The sequence below is a fragment of the Carcharodon carcharias genome, chromosome 1 (assembly GCF_017639515.1).
Source record: "Carcharodon carcharias isolate sCarCar2 chromosome 1, sCarCar2.pri, whole genome shotgun sequence".
Classification (NCBI taxonomy): Eukaryota; Metazoa; Chordata; class Chondrichthyes; order Lamniformes; family Lamnidae; genus Carcharodon; species Carcharodon carcharias.
The window spans coordinates 116,223,377-116,237,491 of record NC_054467.1 but is presented as its reverse complement, the minus strand read 5'-3'; the positions used below and the strand labels follow the sequence as shown (position 1 = coordinate 116,237,491).

General features: G+C 40.0%; 1 protein-coding gene across 1 annotated transcript in view; it reads right to left on the bottom strand.

Moving 5' to 3' along the window:
- Window positions 1-255: 255 nt before the first annotated feature.
- ncapg (non-SMC condensin I complex, subunit G) overlaps window positions 256-14,115 on the bottom strand; it is an 81,181-nt gene continuing 67,321 nt past the window's right edge. The window contains exons 18-22 of the mRNA XM_041197658.1: window positions 11,654-11,821; window positions 10,579-10,705; window positions 2,773-2,880; window positions 2,428-2,509; window positions 256-858 (exon numbers count right to left, since the gene is read on the bottom strand). Of these exons, the coding sequence (XP_041053592.1) occupies window positions 732-858; window positions 2,428-2,509; window positions 2,773-2,880; window positions 10,579-10,705; window positions 11,654-11,821 (612 nt within the window). The 3' untranslated portion in view covers window positions 256-731. The remainder of the gene's footprint in view (window positions 859-2,427; window positions 2,510-2,772; window positions 2,881-10,578; window positions 10,706-11,653; window positions 11,822-14,115) is intronic.

Here is a 14,115-nt window from a genome sequence, read left to right as displayed (position 1 = left end):
TTCTAGTTATGTGGTAAGGAATTTATTTTAATTTTTTTTTAAAACTGGTAATATTCTGGTAGTTTTAGAATTTTTCATTCAAGCCTTAAGAACTTAAGGAAGAGAAATATTGGCCTTAAAATTAGAGGCCAGACAAGCCATAACTGACCTACTGCCCTAATATCAGAGTTTGATGTCACAGAAATTTCCTAGTTCTGGAGTACCCAAACAGTTGTAAGAACTGGATATTAAGTTGTCATAAATTACCAATATAGCTCAGATTAATATACCTTTATTGCTTTAATGGGTATCCAATGGAAAGATTTTTTTTCTTAAAGTTAAGTAACGTTATTTTAAAAATATACATTAGGATGCACCATTATCCATAGCCTAAACATGCACTAACATATCCAGTAATCATTCTTAGCTCCCAGATCAACTGAAGCATATACTTCACAAGAAGCACAACATTGCTACTGAATCTATTGCTATTATTATTTTAACTTGCTGCTCAAGGTATAAAATAAGTAGCATCTTCAGGATACACATCTGCATCAGCATAACAAAGATGTTCATGCCTTCCAAGAAATATTATCATGGTAAGCTACAAAGCTAAAAAGAATATGTTTCTAAATGTAGTAGCATCTCAGTTTTACACTATGATCTCACAAAACCTGAGAATTGAGAAATCACACAATAGTGCTTCTTGGAAACTATGTAATAGTACGAGTATTTGAAATATCGTTTTTGGACTAATCTTCTTCCTTGTTCAATAATCGAGAGAGATTCATTTTTGTTTTCTCCAGTGCTGCCGTTTTTGCTCTTCTTGAAGGTCTTGTCGGTACTGAAGGCGCTGGAGTTGCAAAGTCTTGGCTATCACTAACATAAAATCATGACATTAATTAAAATAAAGTTTAAATAGCAGCAAACTTATTGCACTTCAACACATGAGCCACTACACTTATTTGAGAAAGATTATGCACAAAACTCAGGATTTTCCATTTTCTTCATAAAAAAAGAATTATACAGCCAGCAATTAATTTTCTAAAATCCTAATGCATCTCCTGCACTGATGGATACAAACTGAAAAATAATTGAGTGCATGCATGGATAAATGTAATTGAGGTTAGAATTAACACACATGTTTAAGTTGCTCTTTGGGAGGGAGGGGCAAGGGGCAAGAGGCGCAGAGGTCTGTGAAATGGAACAAAGTGGAGACACCTGTCAACCAAGGTGGTGTGGGTGGGGGGGGTGGTTGATTCCTTGGGCAGGAAAAAAGGAAGGCATATTGGTAGAGCAGATACAACAAAGATGGAGAAACCGAGAGGGGGCCTTACAGGACATGGGATGGGAGGAAGTATGGTCAAGATTGCAGTGGGCTTAAAGTTAGTAGCCTATTGCCAGAACTGGAGACAGAGCAGTCAAGGCAGGGAAGAGTCAGAGTTGGATCATGTGAAGGCAAGGGAAGGGTGGAAATTTCTTCCCTTCCTCTGCTCTTTTCTCTATGATAAAGTTTCCTTTACCTAAACTTTCACCCTGCCAGCCCCCAGAGTCAACGGATTATCCACCATCATTTCAGCCAATACTAGCAAGATGTCACAACCAACAGATCTTCCCTTCTTTCCCCTTTTTCACTATTCCAAAGGGACTATTCTTTTCACAACACCCTGGTCCACTCCTCAATCACCCCAAATGTCCACTCCCATTCATGCAAGCACAGAAGATGCAACACTTGCCCTTTTACCTCCTCTCATTGTTGAATGCTCCAAACACTCCTATTGGTGAAATAGTAATTTACTTGTATTTCTTTCAATTTAATATAACGTATTCACTGCTCAGAATGGGATCACTCACGATATGGTCTCCTCTACATTGGGGAGAATAAACACAGATTGGGCAACAGCTTTCTGGAACACCTCAATTCACTGTGATCCTGAGCTTCCAATCACCTGCTGTTTTAATTCTCCACCCTACCTGACCTTTCTGTCCTCAGGCTCCAACAATGTTCCAATGAAGCTCAACGCAAGCTCAAGGAACCTCACCTCATCTTTCAATTAGGCACTTTACATAAGCATCAAGTTCAAAACAATTTCAGATCATAACCTCTGCTCCCAACATTTTTTTTGGACATGAAACCTCAGAACAGGAATTAGATTGCGAATGTTCCCTAAATGTCAGGTGCTGACCTGTGCTTCAGTGTACATCTGGACAAATCTTTGTTAATTCTTTCACAGCATGCTCCCTAACGTGTATTGTACATTTAAGGCTTACAGGATTTCTTGAGCGAGTGGGACGAAGGCTTGAAATACCAAACCCAGAAAGAAATGTCATTTCCATTTCTGGCTGAAATGTTTGAATTGCTTTCAGAGGGATCACAAATTACAGTATTTATGGATAGTATGTACGGTAAAATCATTCTGATAGACAATCCATTGATACTATACTTGCCTTTCATCAGAGGATTGTGCTGCTCTCCTAGTCCTTCTGCTTTTGGTTACAGACTTGGCAGTTGACAAACCTTTTCCTTGTTCTAAAAGAGAGCACAGTATACACAAGTCTCACTTCAGGTGGTTACAAGGCAACATCTGGATCGATAAAATCCACTCCAACATAAAATTCCATTGCAACATTCCAATAATACAGAATCTAAAAAAATCTGAAAAGTTGTTAACTTAGTTCTGCATTTATCAAAAGGCTGAATGGCCCCTTTCTGCACTGTATGATTCAATAATCCTACATGGGACTTGCTGCCTTCTAACATCCATGGCATTTCACAGAGTAAATAAAAATTACCCTTTCTGTTGGTCTTCTTCATTTCTTTCCCTCCTTTACCATTTACTGTTTCATTATTTTGTTGATCTGAAACATCTACATTCCCAATGATTTGGGATATATCTTCATCTGGAAAGAGAAAAGGCACAATATTTACAGAGCTCCTTTGATCCTTTCAATGCTGTAAACATTCAAAAATTATTCTTTTAAAGAAGTGAATTGCTTGTCAATGTAGAATTAAACATATTTTCAATAGCAGTTATTGACTAGAAGTGAAATTTTGCAAGATATCGAATTAGTGGTCTCTAAGTTTGCAGAAGACGCATTCATGCTTTCTGATTCTCAACATATAAAATTATAGATTTTTCTTAATAAACATTAACACTTTTAAATGAACAAAATATCAAATCATTTAGAAAATTAAGTAGCATTTTCACAAGGAACATGAGGGCCAACTTTAACTGTTTACACAGCAGAAACACAGTAATGGAGCAGTTAAATGGTATGAGCGATTTGCCAGTACCAATCTTGCTGCCTTCATACAGATCTCAGTACTGCCCCAGACCTCTTAAGAAAACATTATTCTCCTGCCTTGGGCTTCTTTCTTTCCAACCCTTCTCCCAATTACTTACCCACATACTACAAACTATTCCTTTGGGTCTCAGGAGACAGCCTCTTGCTGACGACAGAGCACATCCACACACTGGTCAGCTACCACTTCCTGCCAGGTTTGGACAAGAAACCAATCTCCCATGTTTCAATGTTGTGGAGATCTGATAAGTTTGTCATCTGCCTCAAACCCTGCCTGCACAACTTCCATTCCCGGAAAAAATCACCCCTTTATTTTTAAACTTGGTTTGTGTTTCAATTTCTAAAGAATATTGAGTGTACGTTGGATAAACGTCATGAATATTACAAAACAATCGTTTATTTTTGAAGCTACTATGGTGGCGTGGAAAGGAAGACTGGTTTGACAGACCATTGAGCTAAATAGTACAAAGGAACCACATTAATTGTATGAGAGACTCCCATATACTTCAATGAGTTTACCAGAAAGTAGCTGAGACTCTCAGACTAAGTGGTCACAGGTTCCACATCTGTGCTGAGTGAGTTAACCTCAGTCAAGGCAACAGAAGCAGTGCTACAAATGGCTTCAGCAACTTGCGTTTGCAAGGCATTCCTGATTGCAATCACATGATTACTGTAAAAGTGTATCAGGGACAACTGAGTTTATCTACTCGCCCTGCATGGTCAAAAAGCCAAATAACATTCACCAACATAGCCCACAGGAATAATAGCAACTTGGAGGCGGTATCAGAAGTCACTTGTTGCATGCTGAGCCAATGGAGAGCATAGGAGGGCTAAATGTTGAGAAAAGGCAAAGAAAGCAATATAATTTAATAATTACCAAAATAGAAAACAGGAATTACTGAAATAGGAACCTTTTAGCGTTATAATATCCCATGGATTTTTTTTCTTTCATGTGATGTGGGCATTTATTGCCCATCCCTAACTGCCCTTGTTCAAAGGGCATTTTTAGAAAATCAACCACATTGCTGGAGTCACATGTCGGTCAGCAGATTTCCTTCCCTAAAGGACATTTGTGAACCAGTTGAGTTTTTACAACAATTGGCAATGGTTTCATAATGATTAAACTTTTAATTCCAGATTTTTTATTGAATTCAAATTTCACCATCTGCTGTAGTGGGATTTGAACCCAGGTTCAACCCTGGGTCTCTGGAATACTGGTCCAGTGACAATACCACTTTGCCACCACCTCCTGCATCACAGAAGCATTAACAAACAAAATTTGACATAGCCACAAAAGGAGATATTAGGACAAATGAAGAGGTATGTCTTAAGGAGCATCTTAAAGGAGGAGAGAGAGGTATAAGCAGTCTTTAAGTATTTTTAAAGGCAGAGTAGATAGATTCTTGGTAAGCAACGAGTGAATGGTTATCGGGGGTAGGCAGGAATATGGAGTTAAGGTTACAGTCTGATCAGCCATGATCTTATTGAGTGGCGAGGCACGCTCGAAGGGCCAAGTGGCCTACTCCTGTTCCCAGTTTATATATTTATACGGAGAGGATTGGGGGGGAATGCCAGAGTTATCATAGGTGACTGAAAGCATGGCTGCTAATTGTGAAACAAGTGTAATCAAGTTTCAAAGAACATTTGACAAGATTTTGCAACAGCAATTATGGCGCTAAGCGAAAGTATGACACTGTATAACAATAACAGAGCAAAATCTGGTAATGACAATATGCAAACCAAAAAGAAAATAAATGATACTGTTATTATAGATACATTTAAATAGTGTTATATTCATGTGACTATGGTAAAGAGAAGGGGATTAGGCTTGATTAGAACATGGGATTAGTTGATATGTCGACTCTGATTGGCCGAGGCATTGCCATGGAGAAAGCAACAGGGAACAGTAGGCTCAAGCTCCGGGTAATTCAAAAAAGGTGCAAGGCTTGCCCATATTGCAGAAAGACATTCTGCCTCCCACAGAATTGAGCAACATTGCGTTTGAATTTAAGTGGGTGGTACGCCAGATATGTCAGCTGTACATCCCAACAATTAGCTGATCGAATCAAACAGCACGTTCTTTCGGTTGTTCATAATAGGCATAGTACAGACCGTACTGAACCAGCCCATGCTTGTAAATCCAAAGCAAAACATCAATTGTTAGGTTTGATTCTGCAATTTGACAACATTTGCCAAACAATCCTGGGTGCACTTATGGTAATACTAACAACTAATTTAAGATAATTAGTCGAGCTCATAACGTGGCACATTTATGCTTGCCAGAAGTGACATACATTCATTCATAGGAACCCATCCTCTGAAAACAAAAGGAATAGCAAAAACCATGAGTAGTCCTTACGTTGGCGCTACTGGAAATGAGGAAGGCATCAGCAGATTGGAAAACTGTGCCAGTTAAAAAAGGCACTAAATCAAAAAAGATCCCATTTGTCTTGCATGTGAACCAATGAAATGATGAACAGAAGACAATTAATTGGTCCCATAAGCCTTTTCTAGTCACAATGCAGTGTTCTTTCCCACCTGCAGACATGTATTCTTCCAGGAAAGGCAAATAAAAACACTAAGCCAACTGATTAAAAAATTTCTGGGCAATTCCTGTCTGACCTTAAAGGCAATCAAAAATGTTATCACAATGAACATGAGGTATATACCTTTTGCAGGTAATGAATTAGCTATTGCAAGAAACCCAACCAGCTCCTTCTTGAACTGCTGTAGCCAATCTGCACTCGACATGTGAGCCAACGCATTCCAAAAGTCAATAAATCTCTGTATGCCAAAAAAAAAATCCTGACATCTAATCTATTTTTATGCTAAAACGGTTAAGATGAATGAAACCTAATTTTCCCTAACCTATTTAATTCAATCAATCCAGATACAGTTTAGGCTCTTAATCATTTTAAATATTTCAATTAAAAAAAGAGGGGAGACTGTGGCTTGGTGATATGGTCACTGGATTGGTAATCCAAAGTAATGCTCTTGGGACCTGGATTCGAATCAGATGGTGGCCTGATTAAGAGTCTCATGATAACCATGAAACCACTGTCAATTGTCATAAAAACCCATCTGGATCACTAATGCCTAAGGAAATCTGCCATCCTTACCTGGTCTAGCCTATATGTCACTCCAGACCCACAATTTCTAGTTGACTCCTAAACATCCTCTGAAATGGCCTAGCAAGCCACTCAGTTGCATCAAACTGCTAAAAAGACTAAAAAGAATGGAACCACCCGGCATTGACTTAGGCACTGGAAACAACAACAGCAAACTCAGCCCCTGCAAAGTCCTCCTTACTAACATCTGGGGGCTTGTGCCAAAATCAGGAGAGCTGTCTCACAGACTAGTCAAGCAACAGCCTGACATAGGTCATCCTCATGAAATCATACCTTACAGATAATGTTCCAGATTCCACCATCCCTGGGTATGTCCTGTCCCACTGGCAGTACAGACCTAGCAAAGGTGGTGAGGTGGCGGCACAGTGGTATACATTCAGGAGGAAGTGCCCTGGGAGCCCTCAACATCGACTTCGGACCTCTTGAAGTCTCATCATACCAGCTCAAACATACACGTACCCCCCACCCCACTCATATTATGAGTCAGTACTCCACCAGTTGAACACCACTTGGAGGAAACACTGAGGGTGGCAAGGGCACAGAATGTACTCTGGGTGGGGGACTTCAATGTCCTTCACTAAGGATGACTCAGTAGTACCACTACAGACTGAGCCCTAAAGGACATAGCTGGGATACTGGGTCTGTGGCACGTGGTGAGGGAACCAACAAAAGGGAAAAACAGACTTGAACTCATCCTCACCAAACTGCCTGCCAAAGATGCATCTGTCCATGACAGTATCGGTAGGAGTGACCAATGCATAGTTGTTGTGGAGACAAAGTCCCAGCTTTACATTGAGGATACCCTCCATTGTATTTTGTGGCACACAACCGTGCTAAATGGGATAGAATTTGAACAGCTCTAGCAACTCAAGACTGGGCAACCATGAGGTGCTGTGGCCCATTATTAGCAGCAGAACTGTACTCAAACACAAACTGAAACCTCATGGCCTGGCATATCCCCAATTCTACCATTACCATCAAGCCAGAGGATCAAAGCTGGTTCAATGATGAGTACAGGAGGGCATGCCAGGAGCAGCACCAGGCATACCTAAAAATGGGGTGTCAACCTGGTGAAGCTACAAAACAGGACTACTTGTGTGCCAAACAGCATAAGCAGTAAGTGAGAGAGCTGAGCGATTCCACAACCAATGGACCAAATCCAAGCTCTGAAGTCCTGCCACATTCAGTTGTGAATGATGGTGGACGATTAAACAACTCACTAGAGGTGGGAGCTCCACAAATATCCCCATCCTGAATGATGATCCACGTCAGTGCAAAACATAAGACTGAAGTATTGGCTATAGTCTTCAGCCAGAAGTGCCGAGTGGATGATCCATCTTGTCCACCTCCAGAAATCCCCAGTCTTCAGTCAATTTGATTCACTCCACATGATATCAAGAAACGGCTGAAGAAACTACTGGATATGGAAAGGCTATGGGCCGTGACAATATTCTGGCAATAGCAGTGAAGACTTATGCTCCAGAACTTGCCATACCCCTAGCCAAGCTATTTGAATACAGCTACAACACTGGCATCTACCTGGCCATGTTGTAAATTGCCCAAAAATGCCCTGTACACAAAAAAGGACAAATCCAACCCGTCTAATTAACGCCCCATCAGTCAACTCTCCATCATCAGTAAAGTAATGGAAAGTAAAGTGCTATCAAGTGGCACTTGCTTAGCAATAACCTGCTCATTGACGCCTAGTTTGGGTTCCGCCAGGGTCACTCAGCTCCTGACCTCATTACAGCCTTGGTTCAAACATGGACATAAGAACTGAACTCCCAAGGTGAGGTGAGAGTGACAGCCCATGACATTAAGGCAACATTTGACTGAGTGTGGCATCAAGAAGCACCAGCAAAACTGGAGTCAATCGGATTCGGGGGAAAACTCTCTGCTTGTTGAAGTCATACCGAGCACAAAGGGAGATGGTTGTGGTTGTTGGGGATCAATCATCTCAGTTCCAGGACGTCACTGCTGGAGTTCCTCAGCAGAGTGTCCTCGGCCCAACCATTTTCAGTTGCTTCATAAATGACCTTCCTTCCATCATAAGGTCAGAAGTGGAGATGTTCGCTGATAATTGCACAATGTTCAGCACCATTCGCCGACGACTCAGAAATTGAAGCAGTCCATTCCAAATGCAGCAAGACCTGGACAAAATCCAGGCTTGAGCTGACAGTGGCAAGTAACATTTGTGGCACACAAGTTTTTTTTTATTCATTCACGGGATGTGGGCTTCGCTGGCTAGGCCAGCATTTATTAATATTCTTCAATATTCTCCATTCTTCCATCTTTTGCAACATTGCAGTCATAACACTTGGTTTCTTGATCCTTTTTTCTCATAAAAATCCTCTTCTATTTGCTCCTCCTCCCTTGACAGAGTCTTTAATCTGTTTCCGTTGCTGATTGGTATCCTTATCTTTTCTAGCTAGTGCTTTGTTTACTTCATTTACAACTTTCAGTCTCTCTAGATTCCACCGTTTTCTGCATATTCTACCTTGGGTCTTCTTCAATTGGAATACTGTTTCCATTTTCACAAGATTATAATTCAAATCTGCCCCAGCTCCCAGTTTAACTTTTGAGTTCTTAACACTCTTCCTGTATCTTTGCCTCACCATTATACAGTCCAGCTGAAATCTTCCTGTATAGCCAAACATTTTCCATGTATATCATCATCTTTTATGATGCTTAAACTATATATTTGTTAAGAGTCCTGTTCTTCTGTAAAAATTTACCAGTTTTTGGCCTCGCGTATCTTTATCCAAGTCCGTAGGATCCTACTTCTTTGTCATCTCTTCCTTCTCCAACAATATTGTTCCAATCTCCCATAACAGTCACATAGCTTTTTCCACTCTCCTGTTTGATTAGTTTTTCAATTCTCTCATATTTCATCAACTTCCACATCTGGGTGTTCTCTCTTGTGGGCGTATAGGCCTGAATGGTGGTAATGTCCACTGGTTGTTCCTTTAGTTTATCTAGCACCAGCCTATCTGAATCACATTTTACTTTACTCACACAGTTAGCATCTTCCTCATCTAGTACTAATGCTACTCCCTGTTCCCGCTTTTCTCCTCCTGCGTATATCATTCTCATTTCATCACTCAAAGTCGCCTTCTCCAGTCCACTGTACTTCACATAACCCTAGGATGTTTAATTTATGCTTTTCCATTTCTTGCTTTATGTTCTCTAGCTTTTCTTCCTCATTCGTTGTTTGTATACTCCACATTTATATTCTTCTGATACTTTCATTGCTCTTGTCTACGCTGTTGGTGTTGGTGTTTATTTGTGTTGATGCCTTCCAGAGCCGTTTTGACTGTTTTCATTGGTGATTTTCCATTGCCTTTCACTGTGGTGCCCGTTTGGTTGCCGACAACTCAAGCATTGTGACAGTAGTACTAGGTTACAATGATACCAGTAGCAGACCTCAAGACTGACCTGACTGAATGTCAACTAGAAAGGTGTAAATGTCTGCTACCTTTAACTTGGCACCTATTTTCTCATACATCATTGTTTTTCTACATCAAAGGTGCAACATAAATTAATGTTTTTATTGCCTCCATTTTGTCAACATCCTTTCTGTTGCCAATACATTTTATGCTACTTTCATTCATTTCTGAGGGAATCTTGGCATTGAAAACCATAGTACAACAGAATGATGTCTGCATGTTCAGACACAACTGTAACTGCGTCACAGCCAAATTGGGATGCCATGTGATACATGGAAGATTTGAGTAGCTGCTTCTCCATGCTTGTGCTTCGGGTTCATCACTTCCTTGGTACAGCTTTCAGTGACCTTATCATAGGCATCCATCGCCACAATCAACAAAGCAAACAATTTCATTAAGCTTTCCATGTCCTATAGTGCCACAACTCTCCAACCAAAATTATGAAGACACTTTGTTACACAGGTTTACAAGGAATTTTCTAAATTGTTGAACTTTACCATTTGGAATGAGGTTCTGAGTTAGACATCTAGTTCCAATCTTTGAACATGAACAGTCAACCCAAGCAGTGTGGAAACTTAAAATTTTGTTGCCTTAATTCACCTTAAGATGCTCATTGCATCATCATAGCTGTGAGGTGCATGGAAAGGAAATATAGAGGTTGGAAGTGATATCATTACCATGCACCATCAATAAAGACATTTTATTTGTGAAGTAAGCCATACCTTTGTCATTTTCATTTGTTCTCTCTGTTGCAGTGTCATATCTACTCTTCTCATTTTCTCCTGATCCTCCAATTAAATGGATCATAATTTTCTCAATGACTCGCTGATTTACTTTGTTTTTTAATTCCTACAAAGGAGATCAGTTCAAGATATAAATATTCAAGATATAAATTCAAAATGTAATTTCACATTATTCAAAGATCCTAATTGTAAACAAAGTTCTAATTCTAGTATATCAAAAATAAATAGTCCATTTACCAAAAGTCAATACATACATAATGCTTGAATGAGTTTTATTTTTTGAAACATGTGTGCTTAAGTTTAGAAAATAAAAATGTCTTCATATAAGTATTGTCAGATGGGATAAATAATGCTACTACATTTTTTAAAGTACTTTGGAAATGAGCAGAAATATTGACACCTAGCAGTTGCAGATTAATATTAATTTACTAATTTTTAAATAGGGTCATTGTTGGAAGGTGGGCAGGAGGAGAAAAAGAGGGAGTACTTTCAAGGAAAATGTTACCCTTTCCCTAGAAAGAAAATAGTGTTGCTAAAGTGAAGAGCCAATTCATTTTTTAAAAAATAAAACTATCTTCCCAGAGCAGATATTCCCAAGGAGCAGGTCTCAAAGCACTTTAAGAAGACTTCACAACATATTCATTTAAAGGAATACAACAAGCAAATATTGTGTGTTGCAAAACAGGCAAAGGAACAAGGTAACTAATCAGGATGAGGGTTTGAAAGTCAGTGGGCTAAAGGAAGCTCACCAAACATAAAATGTGAAAACTTAAGAGGCAATATCCTTGAGTGATTTTCTCTAATCACAGGGAGAAAATTCCTGCTTGCATTTACCAGTACTATGTTTAAGAATGGATGGCAATGTCAATTATTCTCCTTCATTGAAGATTTGAGCTAGTTCTTACACCAAAACACAGAAAAGAGCAATTTTACTAGTCTATATTCACTCATTCAGAATCACATTCCATCAAACTCCAAAACAAAATCAGCAAATACCAAGACAAACTATCCAATTCTTTCAGGTTATAATCATGCAAAAGATCATCAACATAACCTTAATGTTATCTAGGAGAACACACAACTCTTCTGTGCACGGTGATGTTCCTGTAGAAAGTTCAAGCAATCCCAGAGTTTTGACCAAAATACGGATGTCTGGTGAGTCTGGATCCTTCAATATTTCATTGCAGATCTTCACAGCCAGGCTGTCATGCACTGTAAACATCTATACAAATAAAGCAACATTTTGGGTAGCAATGGTACAAAGACAGGAGTTATACACATGTCCCGCATTTATTTTTATTCATTCACGGGATGTGGGCATTGTTGGCAAGGTCAGCATTTATTGCCAGTCCCTAATTTGCCCCCAAGGTGTTGATGGTGGTGAGTCCAAATTTACTTTTAGGTTCCCACATTATCTGTGTGCCTGTGTTTAATCTTGTGTAGTTAAATTAACTGCTGATAGAACATGCACAACAGCAATATGGTTCAACTTTCTCACATTTTCACCTGTTGTAGTGAACAATATGTTTATTCCACCCGTGGTGCCCCTACATCGATTCAACTATTCCTTTCCACATATCCTGGAGGAATATGTATACACTCGCAAATAAGGTCTTGCCATCCATAAACTTATGCAAGAGTGTACTGACATTGGCATTTTCTCTCCCTGTCTGCAGCTTATGACACTGTTGACCACAACCATTCTTTTCTAACTCCTCTCCTCTGTTGTCCAGCTCAGTGAGGTTTTCTTCCTTAGTCTCATTTTCATCTATCAAATTATGGTCAGCAATAACCCCCAAGCTCTCAGCATTACCTTCAGGGTCCCCCAAAAACATATCCTTGGTCCTCTACTCTTCATCTACATGCTGCCCAATTAGTGGCACCGAGCACCTTCAAGAAGTAAGAATTGTCTGTCTGACACCACAGCAAAGGCAGGCAGCAGTCATGTAGAGGCCTGCCACTTCTTTGCCAAAGACAGCAGGCAGCTCCTCAAAGGGATAGCAGGCGAAATGCATGAGACTGTGGGTGACTGGGCCAAACTGAGGTAATGGGTGCAGTCCAGCGCAGATTACTCAAGGGCCCAATAATTTTCAACATTTAATGAAAACTTTCCTTTGCCCCAAAGCAAACCTGACAGCTGTGCAACAACATGCAGCAGACTGTTTCGGTACACCATATCACCAATCAAAATCGTGGTGCCGATCTCCCCAGCCCATTAACACACTCCTGCAGAAGCTTAATGGGCTGTTAATTGCACTTTGAAAATTCCAGATTGTCCGAGAGGCGTTGAGATCCCAAGACAACGTCAAAGATTGCGATTTTTAACATTGAGCCTGCACTGAGTCCAGACTCTGCCAGCATTTGAAAATCCAGCCCCTGATATCAGTTTCTTCACATACACTCCTGACAACTAGCTCCACTCCTCCCTTTGTTTTCAGAGTGTTGGCCCTCCAGATAAACATTGGGAAGACTGAAGCCAACAACTTCAGCTCCCACTACAAGCTCTATTCTTCTGTCAATATCCCAATGATCGAGTCCTCTACATTGAAGAATTTCTTTGGGCTCTTCACAACACTTGCACACTGCTAACAAGGTGGAGGTGCTCAGAGAGAGGATCAATGGGTTTGTTAAACATGACCACTTTTCCACAAAAGGCGCAGACTCCCCTTCAGGATATCCTCTAATATATGTTTCCTACCTCGGGTGTCAGGCTCATTGGCTGCCATGCAAAGCACTATCTTAGAATTATTTTTAAACTTTGGTGCCATCTTTGTTGTTCCCAACTCCAGGAGCAATATTCCTGTTACCAAGTGTTCACGAAAAAGAACCTTGGTTTTAAATGGAAAAATACAAAAGCAAGTAGAGTAGTTTGACAGCAACATATATTTTTTCATTCTCTGAAACAATTGCATAATTTGCTAAACATTATTTCTTTTATATCTTCACATATTGATGTGAGTCAAACAGATTAAACCAAGTTTATTTATAGCTTGAAAAACTCAGCAGGTCTCACAGCATCTGCAGAGAGGAGCACAGTTAACGTTTCGAGTCCGTATGACTCTTCAACAGAACTAGGGAAAAATAGAAAACAGGTGAAATATAAGCTGGTTTAAGGGGGTGGTGGGACAAGTAGAGCTGGATAGAGGGCCAGTGATAGGTGGAGATTGCCAAAAGATGTTATAGACAAAAGGACAAAGAGGTGTTGACGGTGGCGATATTATCTAAGGAATGTGTTAACAGGTGACATTAAGGGTAGAAAGCAGGATGAACAAGGTACAGATAGCCCTAGTGGGGGTGGGGTGGGGGGAAGGGGTCGAAATAGGCTAAAAGGTAGAGATAAAACAATGGATGGAAATACATTTAAAAATAATGGAAATAGATGGGAAAAGAAAAATCTCTATAAAAATTATTGGAAAAAAGGGGAATCGGAAAGGGGGTGGGGATGGAGGAGAGAGTTCATGATCTAAAATTGTTGAACGCAATATTCAGTCTAGAAGCCTGTAAAGTGCCTAGTCA